Source organism: Salmo trutta, chromosome 14 (genome assembly GCF_901001165.1).
Source record: "Salmo trutta chromosome 14, fSalTru1.1, whole genome shotgun sequence".
Classification (NCBI taxonomy): domain Eukaryota; kingdom Metazoa; phylum Chordata; class Actinopteri; order Salmoniformes; family Salmonidae; genus Salmo; species Salmo trutta.
Genome location: NC_042970.1, coordinates 21,863,795 through 21,885,612, shown reverse-complemented (window position 1 = coordinate 21,885,612; position 21,818 = coordinate 21,863,795). Strand labels below are relative to the sequence as shown.

The following is a 21,818-nucleotide window of genomic DNA, read 5'->3' as shown; positions in this document are numbered from 1 at the left end:
AAGTATAGTACGCTATCAAAACTGGCCTGCAATTAAGCAGTTAAGTATAATTTTAAGCTTTTACTTCTCTAAAGATTTCTTTAAAATAAAGGTATACATTTCTAGAAGAAATTGTTTGCAGTCTAGCTAAACACAATAGGTTATTTTGGAGGTGTTGGCTTCTAATGCTATTTTTGTGATGAAAAAGGTCATCTTTGCCATGAACTGAATTATACATAAAGCTGCTGAAATCAACTGTTCCTCTGAAGAACAATGTGTGCTCTTTCAAAAAGGCAAGCCTAAAAAAAGATTTTGATTTGTTCAATAACATCAATACTATTCCATTAACGGCAAGAAGATCTTGTATCCTGTCGCATTGCATTTTGTGCACATCAATTGAGCCTGGAAGTGAGAGGGACACAGAGTGGAAAGGAGAGGGAGAGAGAGAGGATGACAAAAATAACAAAAGCAAGTGTCTGTCTACTGACTTGGTATCTTCCACTGTTACATAAAGGACCCTGCACTCTCCAGTATCCAGCCCTCTCACACCAAGCTCCTCCCCCTGTGAATGACCATTTGGTATGCTCCACAAAGCCCTAACCTGCTGTTCTCATCCAAATACTGTAGTTGACAGAGTAAGTTCACTCAGAGAGAAGGGTCCTGTACTGTTCCATAGAGAAAGGAGAGAGTGTGTTTGAGAGAGCCAGTGAGTTTCTTGGGAGTGCTTTGACTCTCTGTCTGTCCCAGGAGAGAAGGAGGGAGATGAGCTGTCCTGCTGAGGCTCTGGAGGGCTGACTGTTCCCCACCCCATCTCATTTCTGTGCCTGACTGTGTGACCTGACTCTCCAGTCCTCCTCAACAGCACACCTCATCTGATTCTGCAGCTCTCTCTCCGAAGCTGCCAGCACCATGAGCTCGTCTGGGGCAAACCTCCACAACAAGCGTCTACCCTGTGAGTAACTTTAAAGCTTCTTTACCTCTCTTAAAAACTACTCGAATGTGTAGGACTTGGAAAGTCTACGTCACAATGGGAATATTCCATAAGTCATTACAGATCATTTTAGTCATTTATTCTATAGTGTACTGTACTGTTTTTTAAAATAATTTTCTATATTCAGATGTGAGCCAGTTTTCTACACAGGAAAATAATCCTGCAGCAACAGGAAATTTAAATTATTATGTGGATTATAATTAATGGACAGTTTTGTGGGGATTGATACAAATAAACTGAAATTTCAATGTTCAAATTACAAACTTCAGAAGCTTTTTTAAACCTCAAATACACTACAGGTTTTACATTTCCTGCATTGTAGGACAGTTCTCCTGCAACAGGGTGATCAAATTAAGATCCTACATCTGTAGTTTCAATCACTGTAATCCCCTATTGCTGAGCAGAACGCTACACAGAGAAAATTCCTGTCCATATTTGGGTATCTGTAGTAGCCTTACAGACAGACAAACTCATTAAATATTTAGTGAAGAGAAACATAAACCAAGCCACAATCAACAGAACCTGTTCAAGTAATTATGGGTGATTACTGATTCCTGCTGTTGTTATTGTTGTTGATGTTGGTGTGTGTGTGTGTGTGTGTGTGTGTGTGTGTGTGTGTGTGTGTGTGCGTGTGTGCGTGTGAGTGTGCATTGAAAGCAAAGAATGCGTGTGTTTGTGCGTTTGTGTGTGTCTGTGTGTGTCGGTGTTGGCTGCTTTGACTGCTCAGCCGATGTGGTAAGGACCTGGTGTTTGTTGATGTTACCAAGGCTGACATACTGTATGTTCTGCTGGCCAAATAAAGACTAGAATGGTGAATCATCCCCATGAGTAATGTACCATAATACCGCTGTAATCAGTGGAACTTTACTCAAGACGTTGAGGTTTCTTAAAGGGATACAGTATATTCTCATTTTGGATTGGGGCCTTAAATACATCCAATGCTTTCACTGACATGAATCTCTAACTCCTAATGTGATTGTGTGTCTGTATCTATAGATTGACTTCAGTGACATAGGGCTACAGACAGACTGTCCTACAGACGATGCTCTCACAGTGAAACACAGAAAGAGGAAATTGAATTTGTCACAATAGGGTCAGTCAGTCAGTGGCTAAATTTGATCAGACCATGACTGAGAGAGAAGACATCCTCTATCTGTGGGTAGACCGGTCCCAGTGCCCAGTGCCCTACCTGTAGGGTCTGTATTGTGTGGGAATGTTCTGTTTGGAGGGGCACAGTGGTGTGTGTTGGCTTGGAGGACTGAACAGCTGCTATCACACTGTTGAAAAGTTACATGACAGGTTGGGAATGATTAATGCGCAGTTTGTATTGAATGTACACCAGATAAGACATAACTGATTGCAAACACACAACTTATTCTCACATATTTTCTATGTTGTTGTGGACATGGTTTTGTTGTGGTGCCAACCATGCTCGGTGATCAAACATTGTGTGTCTCAGGTATCCCATTCAGGTATTCTACTCTTCACCAACCATGGTAGATCCCTTCGTTTTCTGACTGGACTAACTCCATTATATAGATACGACTGGTGTCTCTCCCTGCAGCATTGCATGGAACTCCTATCTGTTCCACATGTATGCTAGTGGCTCACAGGATTACTGTTGCCAGAGTGCTCATTTTAAACAGAGCCAGTCTCCCACTGAGGCAGACACAGCATAGTACATTTCTGATAAGGTGGTGCAGCCCACTGTAGGATGGAGAGGTGGCCACAACAAAAGCTTCTGGATTTATTCTACCTGTACTAATATTACTTTATGACTGCAACAGCTGCAGTGTAGATAATGTAGTTTTTTCCCCATGCATGGCTGACCAACAGCTTGATGAACACACAATATCCATGGATGCTGTGCACATGCAATGCCCCATAGTGTGTGTATATGTGTATGTGTGTGTATGTACATTATGTATCTGTACACACTACAGGCCTTGAATGCGTGTCTGTTCATATCTATTTCTACTTAGATCCTTTAATCTACACAGCCTAAAACCTTAGGCCTAAAACCAAGGCCTGAAACCAAGGCCTAAAACCAAGTCCTCCTAATTAGTTTGGATCAAATCTCCCATCATCCCATTCTCTGCTTGGTGAAAAACAAGCCCTGGTTCAGACCAGTTATACTTGTTAATGCCTACAGGCATATTGTAGTTCACTAAATACAACAACACAGTTAGTATTCATTATTCATAAATCTGTCAGCATGTGCTGGACCCACAAAGCTCTTACACATCTCCCACATCAACACAGGTATCACAGGTATCATTAGTAATTGTATGGGAAATACATAGTGGTTTGGTTTCTGGTCTTTGCTGTTCACCATGGACCCACAACGATAGTGCAAAACTACTCAGGCTCATGACAGCACTAGATTTGAAAATAAGGGAGAGCCGCACACTCTAGGAGCTCAGATGCAAAAATGTAATATCCAACGTTTTGACAGCCAAGCTGTCTTCATCAGGGTATGATCACAAACACTGCGAGATGACTCGTTTATATAGTGTCAAAAGACACACAGGTGTCTGTAATCATGTGGCCTAATATCATTGGTTAATTCTCAAATATAAAAATGGCATACAAAGAACAGCATACAAAAAACAAATGGATAGCATACAATCATAGATTCATTTTAGACTACACAAGCTTACAAACAATTACAATGGCAAAGTCACAATAATCACAAGAATGGCTTTAGATCAAAGTCTATGTTGAGACCGAAGGGTGCAAGGGTCTTTAAATTCAAGATCCAGGCAGCCTCTTGTTTTAACAATAAATTATCAAGGTCACCCCCTCTCCTAGGGAGGGTGACATGTTCGATGCCAATATAACACAGAGACGAAATCGAGTGGTTTGCTTCCAGAAATCACTGTAAGGCCAGAACTATTCTATTGTGTCCAGCCAAACATTCCAGTGATGCTCTCCATTGATTTGATAATAACAATGTGGGCTATTCATCACAAAAAGAGGATGAGCAACAAAGAGGTTCCAGGAACACCAGGAAAGGTGAACAATGTGATAGTTGATGTGTTGCCAAAGGGCATGATGAGTCATGATGGAGGGAACTCAGTTGACCAGCAGTGTCACCCTATCGATGCTTTTAAGTACATCCGCTCCCTCACAACACTCCAGACAAATTCTGCTCATTCATGGTGGGTGAGTGTAGTCTAATGGAGACGTCTCTCAGTTTTCAGCTTCTTGGCTTCATTGTGGATGAGTAGTCTGCTTATGGGCCACATAGAGGGCACTGGCACAGGAGACTGAGGCTCACTGACCCATAAATGGCACTATTGTCAGTCCGGAGTGTGAATGTTTGTGCTGGGAGAGGAGAGATGATGTAATTGTAGTATTTACAGAGTGGGCATGTGGTGGTGCCAGTCTGTGATTCAACCCATTGCAAGCTCCCCACACACACACACACACACACACACACACACACACACACACACACACACACACACACACACACACACACACACACACACACACTGCTCAACTCTCAACATCAATAATTCACTTTCTTCGCAATTGGAACCAAGCCCAGATGGGAGGTTCAGGAGAGAGCAGGAGGATGAAAAAAGCCCAATAATAAACGGTGTAAACAAAATACGACAAGAGGCATCTTCTACATAATTGTTAATATTGTCATCTGTTTTATGTAAGGGAGGCTATTGCCTGCCACCCTGGTCAGTTTAGTTATACTTTATCACCTGCTAAACCCTTTCAATAAACAAAGTAATTGCACAGGGCTTCATATAATCTGATGTTGTTCTGAAGCAGTTTCATTGTTGCCCCCTTATTCACAACAATTGATCCAATGAACTTCCAGTTACCTAGAGGCAGTCATGGCCTGCTGATGATCTCCATAGTGCCAGCTTTTGCCAGCCACTAGACTGTTGAGAGTGGAATTTGATGATGAGAGAGCAGTGGAAAAGACATCCTGTTAAAACAAGAAGACATCCTCCTCATGAGCCCCAATCAGTGGGTACATTCTTTCTCTCGGCTCTCCCTGTCTACTCATTCTTTCTCTTGGTTCTCCCTGTCTACTCATTATCTCTCTAGGCTCTCCCTGTCTACTCATTATCTCTCTAGGCTCTCCCTGTCTACTCATTACTTCTCTCAGTTCTCCCTGTCTACTCATTACTTCTCTTGGCTCTCCCTGTCTACTCATTCTTTCTCTTGGCTCTCCCTGTCTACTCATTCTTTCTCTCGGCTCTCCCTGTCTACTCATTATCTCTCTAGGCTCTCCCTGCCTACTCATTACTTCTCTCAGTTCTCCCTGTCTACTCATTACTTCTCTTGGCTCTCCCTGTCTACTCATTCTTTCTCTCGGCTCTCCCTGTCTACTCATTCTTTCTCTCGGCTCTCCCTGTCTACTCATTATCTCTCTAGGCTCTCCCTGCCTACTCATTACTTCTCTCAGTTCTCCCTGTCTACTCATTACTTCTCTTGGCTCTCCCTGTCTACTCATTCTTTCTCTCGGCTCTCCCTGTCTACTCATTCTTTCTCTCGGCTCTCCCTGTCTACTCATTATCTCTCTAGGCTCTCCCTGCCTACTCATTCTTTCTCTTGGTTCTCCCTGTCTACTCATTATCTCTCTTGGCTCTCCCTGTCTACTCATTACTTCTCTTGGCTCTCCCTGTCTACTCATTCTTTCTCTGGGCTCTCCCTGTCTACTCATTCTTTCTCTGGGCTCTCCCTGCCTACTCATTCTTTCTCTTGGTTCTCCCTGTCTACTCATTCTCTCTCTTCGCTCTCCCTGCCTACTCATTCTTTCTCTGGCCTCTCCCTGTCTACTCATTCTTTCTCTGGGCTCTCCCTGTCTACTCATTCTCTCTCTTTGCTCTCCCTGTCTACTCATTCTTTCTCTGGGCTCTCCCTGTCTACTCATTCTTTCTCTGAGCTCTCCCTGCCTACTCATTCTTTCTCTTGGTTCTCCCTGTCTACTCATTCTCTCTCTTCGCTCTCCCTGCCTACTCATTCTTTCTCTGGCCTCTCCCTGTCTACTCATTCTCTCTCTTTGCTCTCCCTGTCTACTCATTCTTTCTCTGGCCTCTCCCTGTCTACTCATTCTTTCTCTCAGCTCTCCCTGTCTACTCATTCTTTCTCTGGCCTCTCCCTATCTACTCATTCTTTCTCTCAGCTCTCCCTGTCTACTCCACACCTAATCTTTTTTCTTCTCTTTTATATGTACATTCCTTCTTTCACCCACCTTCTTTGCACTTCCATTGAACTTTTTACTCTTTGGTTGACCTTTCTTATCTCACTCCTTTTATTTTTTTATCCACTTTTCCTCCCAACTTCTTCCCTCAAACACATCTCCAGAACAAGCGGTGAGATGGTGCATGTTGAAATACAATCCCTCCTGTTTCCCTCCCACACACCCGCAGCAACATGTCCTGTCGTAAAGGTTACCCAGTCTCATCTCCCCCAGTCCCAAACAGCATTACGTCACGTCTTGTTGGTCCTGATCAATCTGATCAGGAGTCACTGTCACTGCCTGCTGTTGTCTCACTGCCTGGCGATGTGCCAGCAGGTGATTCATCTCTTATCCTGAACAACATCTAACACTGATCACTGGTGCCATGTTGTCATCCTGTGAAAGAGAGAGAGAGAGATAGAGAGAGAGCACAGGCAGTGCTCACTCTGCCCCCAAAGAGAGGTGTGTGTATATATAGAGAGAGCTGCTTTTTGTCTTCCACCGCAAGGAAACCTACATTTTCATGGCTGTGTCTTTGCAGTTTACTGTCAATTCCAAAGGATTATTTAAGTAGGATTACTTCATTATTTTGGAAATTAAGTCTGTCACTTTTATGAAACCAGTTATGCTTGGTGGTAGAGAATTCCCTTCAAATGACTCTGGCAAACTAGTCTATAATTAGTGTTTGCACTAAAGGAAGTGACCATTCCCATAGGGTTTTTGTGTTGAGAGCTGCCTCCGCTGGGGAATGTATGGAGGCCACAAACCAGCAGCCCCAGTGAAAGATCTAAAACCCAAAAGCAACTGGATCATCGAGAAAGCTAATCGTCCATGTTTTGTTCCCAAACACTGTTTGTCGTTCTGAGGTCAGCTCTTCCAGTCACGAGTTCATCAGCCCTTCAGCTCTCACTATCTCTGTGTCTGACTAGCACTAAGGTCTAATGTGAGTATGATACAGAGAGGGAGAGAGGTCCCTGTTGGAAAGGACAGTGTGCTGATGATGTCATGGTGTACCCCTTCCTAACCTTCCCGACATGCCTATGGAGTAAAATAACTTCCTCTCACTGGCGTCATGTCTTTAGAATCACTCCCTTACATCCCTGCTTTAGAATCACTCCCTTACATCCCTGCTTTAGAATCACTCCCTTACATCCCTGCTTTAGAATCACTCCCTTACATCCCTGCTTTAGAATCACTCCCTTACATCCCTGCTTTAGAATCACTCCCTTACATCCCTGCTTTAGAATCACTCCCTTACATCCCTGCTTTAGAATCACTCCCTTACATCCCTGCTTTAGAATCACTCCCTTACATCCCTGCTTTAGAATCACTCCCTTACATCCCTGCTTTAGAATCACTCCCTTACATCCCTGCTTTAGAATCACTCCCTTACATCCCTGCTTTAGAATCACTCCCTTACATCCCTGCTTTAGAATCACTCCCTTACATCCCTGCTTTAGAATCACTCCCTTACATCCCTGCCCTGCTTTAGAATCACTCCCTTACATCCCTGCTTTAGAATCACTCCCTTACATCCCTGCTTTAGAATCACTCCCTTACATCCCTGCTTTAGAATCACTCCCTTACATCCCTGCTTTAGAATCACTCCCTTACATCCCTGCTTTAGAATCACTCCCTTACATCCCTGCTTTAGAATCACTCCCTTACATCCCTGCTTTAGAATCACTCCCTTACATCCCTGCTTTAGAATCACTCCCTTACAGCCCTGCTTTAGAATCACTCCCTTACATCCCTGCTTTAGAATCACTCCCTTACATCCCTGCTTTAGAATCACTCCCTTACAGCCCTGCTTTGTGTTTGTCTGAAAGGGCTTTTTCTGTTTTTCCCGTCAGAGTGGAGGATCTGGGTTTGTCTTTGTGTGGGGAGGCAGAGTGGGAAAGCTGACACGTCCGGCTCTGTTCGAGTCCGACTCATTCCACACGTCCAGCTGGTACTGAGCCCTAATCCCGCACTCTGTCCAACCCCCAACTCATTCCCTGAGGGGGAGAGAGGGAGTGAGTAAAAACAACGGAAAAACCTTTCTGTAAGAAAGTCAGGTCAAACTTAAAGCCCTCTGACAATCTGCTTTCATCTGTTTTGTCCCAGTCTTCTCTCATCTGAGTCCCCCTTCTTCCTCCCTCCTGAATAGCCGCTCTGTGTTGCCCACTGGCTGCCACTCTGGGTGGCTTGTGGTGTGAAGTGGGGGGTTTGGGTAAGGAATGGAGAATGATTGACCGGAAAAGTGATCTCAGCAATCCGAGACATTGTGACCCTGTCATTTTGTGACCCTGTTTTTTCCCTTGGGAAAAGGGAACTGGTCAAAGGTCAAAAAGGTCAGCTGTGAGTTCCCCAGACCTTATTGATAAAGGTGATTAGATGGTAACAAAATGGGATAGGAAAATCAATGGGAAGATTTGCATTGTTAACTACTTTCCCTTTAGCTCATGTATAAGTCAGGTACCAGGCCTCTTAAGAAAAATACATAAAGCATCAATCAATCAATGTTAACCTGGTTGTAGGATCTTTTGCACTAACATGAGGACGAGGAAAACACTGAGTGATCTAAAGTATGACCAAGCTGCTGTTCTCCCAAACTGCAGCGACATACTGTACTGTTATCAGTCTTTATTACTGTGATACACATTTAGACATCAGTCATGCAGCCAGTATTTTTGAGATATACCCTGGCATGTTTTGATATTCCTCATATGCCTGGCCTCAATTTCAGCTGGCATCTTGCTTTGTCAGCATGGCTCTCACACTGCCCTCCTAATAAGAGAATACGGGGTCATGTCTGATTGCATACGACCGTGAGAAGAGAAAAAGGAGTCACTCCCTCCCCGCATGCCAAGTGTCAGCTCTGCTCTAAGCACACAGACCTCTCCAGTGACCTTGTTGAATGCCATCTATACCTGACATAGTAAAGCCACACTGCTCCATGGAGTTGTCTTTTTCTTTCTGCCTTTTTTTGATGGGACAAATGTTAAGAGCTAACATAACGTTTGTATTGTTGTGCTGTTGTGTCTTTCTTATCTAACAATATCTAACACTTCTCTTACACTAATACACTTACAGTTGAAGTCGGAAGTTAATTAACATACACTTAGGTTGGAGTCATTAAAACTCGTTTTTCAACCACTCCACAAATTTCTCATTAACGAACTGTAGTTTTGGCAAGTCAGTTAGGGCATCTACAAGTTATTTTTTCAACAATTGTTTACAGACAGATTATTTCACTTATAATTCACTATATCACAATTCCAGTGAGTCAGAAGTTTGCATACACTAAGTTGACTGTGCCTTTAAACAGCTTGGAAAATTCCAGAAAATTATGTCATGGCTTTAGAAGCTTCTGATAGGCTAATTGACATCATTTGAGTCAATTGGAGGTGTACCGGTGGATGTATTTCAATGCCTACCTTCAAACTCAGTGCCTCTTTGCGTGACACCATGGGAAAATCAAAAGAGATCAGCCAAGACCTCAGAAAAATAATTGTAGACCTCCACAAGTCTGGTTCATCCTTGGGAGCAATTTCCAAATGCCTTAACATACTTTGGTGCGAAAAGTGCAAATCAATCCCAGAACAACAGCAAAGGATCTTGTGAAGATGCTGGAGGAAACAGGTACAAAGTATCTATATCCACAGTAAAACGAGTCCTATATCGACATAACCGGAAAGGCCGCTCAGCAAGGAAGAAACCACTGCTCCAAAACCACCATAAAAAAGCCAGACTACGGTTTACAACTGCACATAGGGACAAAGATTGTACTTTTTGGAGAAACGTCCTCTGGTCTGATGAAACAACAATAGAACTGTTTGGCCATAATGACCATCGTTATGTTTGGAGGAAAAAGGGGGAGGCTTGCAAGCCAAAGAACACCTTCCCAACCGTGAAGCATGGGGGTGGCAGCATCATGTTGTAGAGGTGCTTTGCTGCAGGAGGGACTGGTGCACTTCACAAAATAGATGGCATCATGAGGTAGGAAAATTATGTGGATATATTGAAGCAACATCTCAAGACATCAGTCAGGAAGTCAAAGCTTGGTCGCAAATGGGTCTTCCAAATGGACAATGACCCCAATGATACTTCCAAAGTTGTGGCAAAATGGCTTAAGGACAACAAAGTCAAGGTATTGGAGTGGCCATCACAAAGCCCTGACCTCAATCATAAAGACATTTTGTGAGCAGAACTGAAAAAGCGTGTGCGATTAAGGAGGCCTACAAACCTGACTCAGTTACATCAGCTCTGTCAGGAGGAATTGGCCACAATTCCCCCAAGTTATTGTGGGAAGCTTGTGGAAGGCTACCCAAAACGTTTGACCCAAGTTAAACAACTTAAAAGGAACGTTACCAAATAATAATTGAGTGTATGTAAACTTCTGACCCACAGGGAATGTGATGAAAGACATAAAAGCTGAAATAAGTCATTCTCTCTACTATTATTCTGACATTTCACATTCTTAAAATAAAGTGGTGATCCTAACTGACCTAAGACAGGGAATTTTTACAAGGATTAAATGTCAGGAATTGTGAAAAACGGAGTTTAAATGTATTTGGCTAAGGTGTATGTAAACTTCCGACTTCAACTGTATCTTACACTAATACAGAATCACATCATCATTTATGATATGCATTTATTTGTAAATTAGAAATATTAAAATGACTAGGAGTTATCTTCAACTCCTACATGTCTTCATATTGTAGTTAAGGCTGGTTGGTTGGTTCGTCGGTCCGTTGGTTGGTTGGTGGCTGGCTGTTTGGTTGCTTGGTCGGTTGGTTAATCATCTGAGTTATTCTGCATCATGAAGACAGCAAGTTCCTTATTCCAGTCCCTCCTCCATGGATTCCTTGACCAGGAGATTGACCAGGAGCTTCTCGTGGTCATGTGTTGGGGTCCTGTTAGAGCTCTCTGATTGTTATCAGTGGCTGTGTCTTCCTGTTCATGCAGGCTTGAGGTGGTAGAGCTGGAATTTCCATAGTCAGTGGTGTCTCCATCAATTGCTTGTGTTGTGATATCATCCTCTGATTAATCCACAGGTGTTCTGGTGTTCTGACAGTCCCTGGTAGGGCTCTGGTCTCTGGTTGAGGTGTCTGGGGCATGCTTTGTCTCCCCCTCAGGAGTTTTAGCCTTAAAAGAGATGGGAGCAGAGGCATCATGCCCATAGCGGGAACAGGGGCACGTGCCCCCTCAGATTTGTCATGTTGTAATTTCATTTGTATTATTTATGTAAAAAAAGGTGTGGTTGTTGTTTCTCGGTCATACTACTAGCCACCTAGAAATTTTATGAAGTTAGCTTTATCTATCCCCCAATCTCCCAGCCTCATGACTAGCTACCAAGAAGCCATCACAGTGCAGTTATCACAAACCATATTATTTTCAGTGTTATAGCCTAACTAGACGATAGGCTATTAAGGCCCGGGGAAGAGGCAAACTTTAGGCTACTTTGGATTTGCGAGACATGTAAGACAAGACATTGCGAGATACAGATTATCAAGACATATGAGCATGTTTTTTTCTGCCTGCCCCCTCCTCTCTCTCCCTCGCGCTGGATCACCTGCTCTTTCACTTCGCTAATCAAATCAAATTGTATTGGTCACACACACATATTTAGCAGATATTATTGCGGGTGTAGCGAAATGCTTGTGTTTCTAGCTCCAACAGTGCAGTAGTATCTAACAATTCACAACAATATACACACATCTAAAAGTAAAAGAATGGAATGAAGAAATATTTAAATATTAGATAGAGCAATGTCGTGGCATTGACTAAAATACAGTGGAATAGAATACAGTATATACATATGAGATTTGTAAAGCAGTATGTAAACATTATTTAAACATTATTAAAGTGACTAGTGTTCCATTATTAAAGTGGCCGGTAGTTCCAAGTCTATGAATATAGGGCAGCAGCCTCTAAGGTGCAGGGTTGCGTAACCGGGCGGAAGATGGCTATTTAACAGTCTGATGGCTTGCATCTAGACATTCCGCTAGCGGAACGCCTCACCAATATCCAATGGTAGAGCGTGGCGCGAAATACAAAAACCTTAAATGCTATAACTTCAATTTCTCAAACATATTACTATTTTACACCATTTGAAAGATAAGACTCTCGTTAATCCAACCACATTGTCTGATTTCAAAAAGGCTTTACAGCGAAAGCAAAACATTAGATTATGTCAGGAGAGTACCCAGCCAAAAACAATCACACAGCCATTTTCCAAGCAAGCATATATGTCACAAAACCCAATCCACAGCTAAATGCAGCACTAACCTTTGATGATCTTCATCAGATGACACTCCTAGGACATTTTATACATGTTATACAATACATGCATGTTTTGTTCGATCAAGTTCATATTTATATCAAAAAACAGCTTTTTACATTAGCATGTGATGTTCAGAACTAGCATACCCACCGAAAACTTCCGGTGAATTTACTAAATTACTCATCATAAACGTTGACAAAATACATAACAATTATTTTAAGAATTATAGATACAGAACTCCTTTATGCAATCGCTATGTCAGATTTTAAAATAGCTTTTCGGCGAAAGCACATTTTGCAATATTCTGAGTACATAGCTCAGCCATCACAGGCTAGCTATTCAAACACCCGCCAACTTCGGGGCTCACTAAACTCAGAATTACTATTAGAAAAATTGTATTACCTTTGCTGTTCTTCGTCAGAATGCACTCCCAGGACTTCTACTTCAACAACAAATGTTGTTTTGGTTCCAAATAATCCATAGTTATATTCAAATACCTCCGTTTTGTTCGTGCGTTCAGGTCACTATCCGAAGGGTAACGCGTGGGCGCATTACGTGACAAAAAAATTCAAAATGTTCCATTACCGTACTTAGAAGCATGTCAAACGCTGTTCAAAATCAATTTTTATGGTATTTTTCTTGTAAAATAGCGATAATATTCCAACCGGACAATGTTGTATTCATTCAAAGAGGGAAAGAAAAAAATGACGAGGTCTCGTGAATGCGCATCTCCAGTCTCTCTGTCACCAGGCAGTCCACTGACAAACTGTGCTGCTGTTATCTGCCCAGAGACAGGAGACGCGTCAATCCGGTTTCTGAAGGCTTTAGAGAGCCAATGGAAGCCTTAGAAAGTGTCACGTAACAGCACAGATACTGTAATTTTGATAGAGATGCAACAGAAGGTCTACAAATTGTCAGACAGGCCACTTCCTGCTTGGAATCTTCTCAGGTTTTTGCCTGCCATATGAGTTCTGTTATACTCACAGACACCATTCAAACAGTTTTAGAAACTTTAGCGTGTTTTCTATCCAAATCTACTAATAATTTGCATATTCTCATTTCTGGGCAAGAGTAGTAACCAGTTTAAACCGGGTACGTTTTTTATCCGGCCGTGAAAATACTGCCCCCTATCCCAGACAGGTTAAGATAGAAGCTGTTTTTCAGTCTCTCGGTCCCAGCTTTGATGCACCTGTACTGATCTTGCCTTTTGGATGATAACGGGATGTATAGGCCGTGGCTCGGGTGGTTGATGTCCTTGATGATCTTTTTGGCCTTCCTGTCACATCAGGTGCTCTAGGTGTCCTGGAGGGCAGGTAGTTTGGCCCCGGTGATGAGTTGGGCAGACTGCACCACCCTCTGGAGAGCCCTGCCGTTCGCCACAGAACCTAAAAAGCAATGTGAGCAAGGCTTTGAAAGTTATTCTTGTTCTTCTTCTTTTTGAAAGCAATCGGCTTTTATAAGGACAATTATGATGAGTTAGTTCTCCATAGAAACCAGTGATGCATTACACACTTAGAAAAATATAGAACCTTAAAGGGTTCTTTGGCTGTCCACATAGGAGAGCCCTTTGAATAACCCTTTTAGGTTCCATGTAGAACCCTTTCCACAGAGGGTTCTACATGGGACCCAAAAGGGTTCTTCTACGTGGAGCCAAAAATGGTTCTGCCTGAAACCAAAAAGTGTTCTCCTATCCTTGTATCTGTCTGTGGCCCCAGGCCCACAAGTTAACATGCTCTCTTAGATTGAGGCTGAAGAAAAGTACCGCCGACATGGCGAGAGTGCTTCAGTGCTCCCAATTTTACACCTTTATTACATAATCCTAAATTAATCACACACATCGGGCTTTGCTTTCCGCAGGGGAGTAACCAGAGTGACAATATCCTACTCTCTCTGGTTACATAAACAGCAGCTCTGGGAGATTTGTCCTTTAGAAAAAGCAGAGTTGGAAATGACAATGGAAAAAGTTTTAAGGATTGTGGACTGATTTTAATCACTTCATGGAAACAATTATGATGAGAGAGGAGGAGAAGGGAGAGGAGAGGGGATGAGAAGAGAAGAAAGGAAAGGAAATGTGAAAGTGCTTCAGGAGTGAAAGACATCTCTGTCATTATATGGCCTTATTACGTGCCTCAATTTAGCTGAATTGGTCAGATAGCTGCCTACATCACTGCAAGTTACGTTAGAAAATAGATGTGACAGGGGACGAAATTATGTTGCTCATTGTACCGAGTTACATCATGTACATACACAGAGCTGTTGTAATAGCTAATGAGATCTGATATGTTTTGGGTAAAGTTGGCTTCATGAGGGTGGTTCAAATCAAATCCATCTGAATCATCACAGTGAGTGAAGGCAATAGAATCCAAGACAAAGCACAGTCACGGCCTAATTCCATGACTTCAAACTTGTAACTCATAGAGCAGACAGAATACCAATGTTATGAACAGACATAACTCATTGAATGTTTGGCAGGATGCAGCAGACTTCTCACCAGCTCTTTATTTTTTCTGTATCATTTTGGTTTTGTGCCTCTGGAGCGCTGAGAGTTTGCTTGGGCTGGTGTCAGAGGCTGTCCCCCACATGGATCAGTGTCTTAGTGTTTGCCCACAGATGCCCAGTGATTCCCAATGGTGCCCAGTGGTGCAGTCAGACAGAGAGTCAGGCCCAGGAGGTGAGGTGAAGCCTCTCCTCTGCTGTCTCTCCTCCCCTTCCCAGATGGCCCCAGGACAGGGCTTTCAGACTGGGGGAGACAGGGAGTTGCTGTGACAGGCCTGCCTCCTTTTGTCACTAGACAGAGGGCTCCACAGGACCCACGGGGAGTTTGGGGCTGACACAGCAGACTGGACTGGGGGGGACCTGTTTGCCCTTTTCAGATAGACTTAAATCGTTCTGCATACAAAGGAAAACCAGGAACACCATTGGTATTACCATTATACCATTTGCTTACTGTAATGTTAGAGAAGCATGGGCAAAACAAAAGCAACACTGCTTTATGCGGTTACTTGTCATGACTCAGCAAGGATTAAAACAAATTCAGCAATAAAGACGTTGTCACGGTGACAATACTATCAGACATCCACTTGGAGCTTGCAGCCCGGTGGTCGGAGGCCTAGTTCCTCTTCCCCCTATTATTATTTCTGCCCTGATACCTCTATCTGTCCTCAGCTTCTTAGAGCCTCATTACTGTCTGAGCATGATCAGTGATCACAGCACAGGCCACATAATCTTTACATTATTCCCAATTTAGATCAGGATTAAAAGCCTCATACAATTAGCCCAATCCCTGCCTGTAGCTTCTCACTATGCCTAAATCCCCAGACAGTTTTGTTCAGTAGGAGGTCAATATATGGATGTGTTGAGAGGAGAGAGAGGGCAATTCATGTTTTAACACTTACAAAACTGTGCTGAAAGCCCCAATGTAGCCTATCTGTCTGCTGTATGTAGGCTAATGTCATGACTCTCCTGTGAAGATCTGAAGGATCAGGATACAGTGGGTCCGCTCTACATTGCCCCCTCTCTCCCGCAGAGGGGGAGAGGGGTGAAGTTGGCCGTTTAATGACGGTCGGGTCCGTGGGTACTAAAAGAACAATTATGTCAGATCAGTTGTTGTTTTGGGATCTCATTAAGGACGGTATAACAACATAACTGTATCTCTGAATGTGTATATTTCCCAGTTATCAGATTTACATCTAAATGTTGTGGAACTTATATGATTAAATTTGAAACTCTTTGTGAGAAGATGAAATGTAATGTTAGCCTTCTAAATTAGAATTGTTTTTCATATAAAAGTTTTAACCAGTCAGTGACCACACCCACGTGAGCACAGACATTATGTCAGAGTCATGGAATGCCCCTTTTTCCAGAGTTTATAAATGGACTCACTAACAAAATGTACATTAGACCAGAGAAAGTGAGGATGCAGTCCACACGCTGAAATGGTTGCCATTTAAATGGAGACCAGTTACGTGCAGCACCAGCTGAATACGTTGCAAATGGTTAAGAAAATTAACACATTAGAACAAGCAGGCAGACGGTGTTGAATTGGACATTACGAATGGTTAGACTCTACATGACCAGCAGGGCCAACAGTGTGAGCTGAAAGGTACAAAATGGTTAGAAACTCTGAAACTCTCTCTCGAAGAAGACTACACAGGAACATTCAGTCTGTAGCTGTTTGAGTACTTCAGTCTAGTAAACTCGACCGAGAACCACCAGGTGGTATTTTGAAAGATTCATTCTAACTAACACTTCCTCTGGAAGATACGTTCTCACAGACACCTGAAACCAAGAAGCTATGACTACAAAAGACATGGTGACCTCTGGTGGACAACCAGAGACTTACACAACCCGAGACTTTCTGTCCACTTACTCCCCATAGATGGATTGAGTGTTTTCAACAGAGAGACAGCAAAGTCATACACATGAAAATGTACATTGCAATTCTTTCGAATGAGCGTCCGTTCATGTGAAAAGTATTCGCATTTCCATGAGCATAGTTATCAGCTGTATGTACGTTAGTAGAATTCCTTTGTCTCTCCTTTTCCTCTCTTTAGAATCTGCCATTTTGTGTAACAAGCCGTCATATCGGTTTAGTCCACTAGGGACTTTTCATTCCATTGGGTAGTAATCAATGTGTAAGCTATCCTGTTTGTGTGTTAATGTAATTCTGTGTGATTATTTAGTAAGTTAATAATAAATATTTAAGCCAATTTGATCCAGGCTGCATCACATCTGGCCATGATTGGGAGTCCCATAGGGCGGTGCACAATTGGCCCAACATCACCTGGGTTTGGCGGGGTAGGACGTCATTGTAAATAAGAATCTGTTCTTAACTGACTTGCCTAGTTAAATAAAGGTTAAATAAAACTAAAAACTAAAAAAATTGTATATCGCTGATTCATCATTTATGATAGGTTCGTGCAGATATCCAAGAGTTTTGTGACATTCAGAATGAGACTGAAGGTAAATAAGAATTAATGAATTGACTGTGACTGATGTAAGAGATATTTATATCTTTAGAGTTTAGTCAGGAGATAGTAACTTGTTAACTTTTCCCGTGGTGCCCCAGATTACCACTTAACTAATTGTTATATGATTAATTTAATCGCATAATAATTGAATGTGGTATGTAATTCTTTTATAAAATAACAGTCAAACACATTAATGATAGTCAAGACACGACACTACACATCACTTAATGATCTCACAGTACTTGTTCCATATTGCATCGCTAACCCATTAATGAGTGTGTTTACAGATTGAGTTATATGTTAACAGTGGAAGAAGACTTTTTGACATCTGTATACATGATGTGTTCAGGGAGCCCACCATAAAAAGGTGATGTAAACTGGAGGGTGGTTTACTCTGTGCCCAGAACACCCTGGCATTCTTCAGGTCATTCTGGGTTCTTGCATTTCTCTTTCCTCTCTCCCTGTGTATACACTTCAGTGCTGTCCCCTCCCCTGGCTCTAGCAGCACTCTGCTTTATTACAATGGTTCTGATGAGGTGGAAAATGTGATTGCATTCTGTCCTAAACAAGATTAATCTAGTAGGGGAATTGACAGCTGGCCTTTGCAAAGCAATTGGTGGGTGTGGAGGGATTGAATATAGTACACTACGGTAAAGTGTGAATATCGTATATATTGATCTACATCTCTCTGGCCATCCACACTGGTCAGGTAAGTTACGGACCTGCAACAGTAAAAGCATTAGCTGTATCTGGATTGAATCAGAATACATGGAGCTGTGGAGTTGACGTTTTTGAATCCCAGTGGATTGTCAATTGCATATTCTTCATGAACAAAGGAGAGCATTTATGATATGATATGATATGGTTTACAGGATCAATCATCCAATCATATTTCAATGTAAGGCATCAGTATGAAATGTTGTACAGACATATGCTATGGTGCTAAAAGTGTCTGTTACACTTGGTTATACCAAGGAAACCAAGACTGCAAGAAGATATGAAAAGCCTAAAATTCTCAACCCCAGAATCTGAGATTATAGTTCCCTGCCGTTTCTTGTTCCCATGGCTCATTGTTGCCCCCTTCTGGTTATTGTTTGTTACAGATTTGGGGAGAAGTGTTGATTCTGCAGACCTGTTAGACAAGAGTTTCTGACTGATATGTTCTGTTGTTCTATGTTCCAGCGGAGACAGAGCATGCTCAGAGAGTCCCAGAACTGGACTCAGCCCAGCAGCTTAAACTGAGAGAGCGACAGCGCTTCTTTGAAGAGGTATTTCAGCACGATGTGGACGTCTACCTGTCCTCTGCCCACCTGCAGATTCATGACTATAAGAGACGTGAGTGCAATCGGCATCACACACATGTATGCACACATGTACCCTAACCCTAATCTAAGCTTCATGTCCATTCCCCAGCTCAAACTTTACCCAAGCCATTACCCTAACCCTAGATTCAACTCCACAGCCTTCAAGTTCTCTCTCTCTCTCACTTTCTCTCTCAATTAAATTCAAATAGATTTTCTTTGGCACGGGAAACATGTTTATATTGCCAAAGCAAGTGAAAAAGATAATAAACTAAAGTGAAATAAATAATAAAAAATGAACAGTAAACATTACACTCACAAAAGTTAGAAAGGAATAGAGACATTCCAAATATCTCTTTCTTTCTCTCTCTCTCTCTCTCTCTCTCTCTCTCTCTCTCTCTCACACGAAAGTTTCTGGGTCGTTCCACGAAATGAGTTCCTTTTGCATCCCTTTGATATTTTAAGTAGAAATGCTGAATTATAAAAAACCTGTTATGTCAAATTAAATGCCTGTTAATATAGACCACATAGAAAATTCTATAAATCCGATTTTTTACATGACTAGACTTGCTAAAGTGCCAAAATTCAGAATTTTGACATGCATCCTCTATGACTTCTAGGAAGACTTTAACCCACTTAACCCCAACATTTCTCCAGGTTTTCACCGTCATTGTAAAGCCCTATTTATTTTGTTGTCAGTCATTTCTGAAGATGATTAATTTGAAGGTAAAAAAACATTTCATAGTGTAAAGCAGGTGAGCTTGTTCTACTCCTTTTGGCCATTTTCTGGTGTTTTGGTGGACAACTGAGAGGGTTGAGCATAACACGTCAGCCCTGTTAGCCGTAGATAGAAGGCTAAAAATGTTTTAACAATGTACATTTTTTTGTGAAGCTTGCAGTTACATACCAATCCCTGTTGCACACAACACGCTTCCATTCCTCCTGTCACAAGGGTATTTGGGGCTGATTTAAGATGAAGTCTATTACCCTATTACTTTATTTGGCACTTAATAGTCACTTAGTATAGTATATGTTTTTTTTTAACCTACTGAGATGGGGAAAATTGTTTTTTCATTAAGTGAACATGTGCTCTTTATGACAGAATGTTAAAATCAGGTGAAATAAAATGTTTATTTAGTTAAACTACTCGAAAGGCATCTAATTGGTGGAACAACCCTACTAAGTGTTACTAAACATTTCCTTTGAGAAGTGAAGCTGACATACAGTAAATGCCTCTAATCAACCACGTTTGTCTCTTGTGTTGTTGTTAGCTCCCATTGGCAGCGTCTCGTCCATGGAGGTGAATGTGGACATGCTGGAGCAGATGGACCTTATGGACATCTCTGACCAGGAGGCCTTGGATGTCTTCCTCAGCTCTGGGGGGGATGAGGGGGTGCTGGCCTCCCCTCTGCCAGGTAAAGGTGAGTGGAGGGGAGACTCGCATCTGAGGCAGTCCCGTGTTGATAGTGTAGTATTTGGCAGAGTCTAGGCTTTGTCCCTCCCCTATACTAGCTGGCAACATTAACTGCAATACTGAGTGCAGCACTGATCATCTGTGGCCTAACATCCCTTTCATTTCACCCACAATAGTTCATGGCAACAACAACAACAATGAGGTCATCAGCCAGGGACGCTCTCCCCACAACACAGGCGGTTGCGTGGGGAAGTGCCGCATGTCCTCCACCTCCTCCACTTCCTCCACCAACAGCCAGAACACCAATGAGGATGGAAGGGAAACCCCTGTAGTCCAATCAGATGATGAGGATGTGAATGTCGGCACACTCTTGCTGATGGGATCAACCCCAGGGAAAGATGAGGAGAAGGATCGGCCCATCTTCTCTTCATAGAGGCCTTGCTTCACTTCCAATATTCACTAACATTTTGGACATACTGGTGCTGACAAGTATCACTGAAACGGGACACTCACACAGAGGTGTTCCATGGACTGGCAACTATCACTTACAACATAATTTTCTTTACTCTTCATTTAGTTTTGTCTGAACTGTAAATATAAGGCCAAATCCTCTCAAAGCTTGCTTATCTCCATATATACTTCTGGCATATAGATAACAAGATACTTATTTTTATTTCCTCATTTGAGATTCTAGTAGGGTCTGGCGATGTGTGATACGGACATTTGAGGAAGTATATTCCTGTGTGTACTCTACAGCCAGGATATGTACATAATAGAGTTGTGAAATATGCAACCATGTAAGCATGCTTTACTGTACTACAGACAGGGATTTACAATTGTGCAATTACACACACAAAAACATTATTTAGAGAGTAACTGCAATGCTGAGTAAATCTGGCCCTTAGTTCCCGTATTCTCCAAAATGTTGAACCAATCCCAAAACACCTGCCACAAATAAAAACTAAGGATGTACTGTACATATTGCATAGTGTTGCTTTCATTTTGATATATACAGTGCATTCGGAATTCAGATCCCTTCTCTTTTTCCACATTTTGTTATGTTACAGCCTTATCCTAAAATGTATTACATTTAAAAAATCCTCATCAATCTACACACAATAACCCATAATGACAAAGTGACATTTTCTTTTAGACATTTTTGCAAATGTATTAAAAAAATAAACAGAAATACCTTATAAGCATTCAGACCCTTTGCTATGAGACTCTAAATTGAACTTTCTATTGATCATCCTTAAGATGTTTCCACAACTTGATTGGAATCCACCTGTGGTAAATTCAATTGACTGGACATTATTTGGTAACGCACACACTTGTGGTCCCACAGTTGACCGTGCATGTCAGAGCAAAAACCAAACCATGAAGTCGAAGGAATTGTCCGTAGAGCTCCGGGACAGGATTGTGTCGAGGCACAGATCTGGGGAAGGGCACCAAAACATTTCTGCAGCATTGAAGGTCCCCAAGAACACAGTGGACTCCATCATTCTTAAATGGAAAAGTTTGGAACCACCAAGACTCTTCCTAGAGCTTGCCGCAAAGCCAAACTGAGCAATCGGTGGTGAAGGGACTTGGTCAGAGCTCCAGTGTTCCTCTGTGGAGATGAGAGAACCTTTCAGAAGGACAACCATCTTTGCAGCACTTCACCAATCAGGCCTTTATGGTAGAGAC

General features: G+C 42.2%; 1 protein-coding gene across 2 annotated transcripts; it reads left to right on the top strand.

The window, feature by feature from the left end:
* The first annotated feature begins 542 nt into the window (after positions 1-542).
* On the top strand, positions 543-21,109 carry LOC115207617 (dysbindin). Of its 2 annotated transcripts, none has more exons than XM_029774891.1 (4): positions 543-931; positions 18,600-18,752; positions 19,990-20,133; positions 20,309-21,109. In XM_029774891.1, exons 1-4 carry the CDS (start codon positions 889-891, stop codon positions 20,563-20,565), a joined length of 597 nt encoding a protein of 198 aa, XP_029630751.1. In that variant the 5' UTR covers positions 543-888; the 3' UTR covers positions 20,566-21,109. The 2 variants fall into 2 exon arrangements, with proteins under 2 accessions (XP_029630751.1, XP_029630750.1); XM_029774890.1 differs by having other exon boundaries at positions 550-931; positions 19,990-20,139.
* Positions 21,110-21,818: the final 709 nt, after the last annotated feature.

Excerpts from the sequence above, each read along its gene's own strand:
- LOC115207617 (XM_029774890.1), top strand. The coding sequence starts at position 889 with ATGAGCTCGTCTGGGGCAAACCTCCACAACAAGCGTCTACCCT. Across the intron at positions 932-18,599 it reads CCACAACAAGCGTCTACCCT|CGGAGACAGAGCATGCTCAG; the intron begins GTGAGTAACTTT and ends TCTATGTTCCAG. Across the intron at positions 18,753-19,989 it reads GATTCATGACTATAAGAGAC|CTCCCATTGGCAGCGTCTCG; the intron begins GTGAGTGCAATC and ends TGTTGTTGTTAG.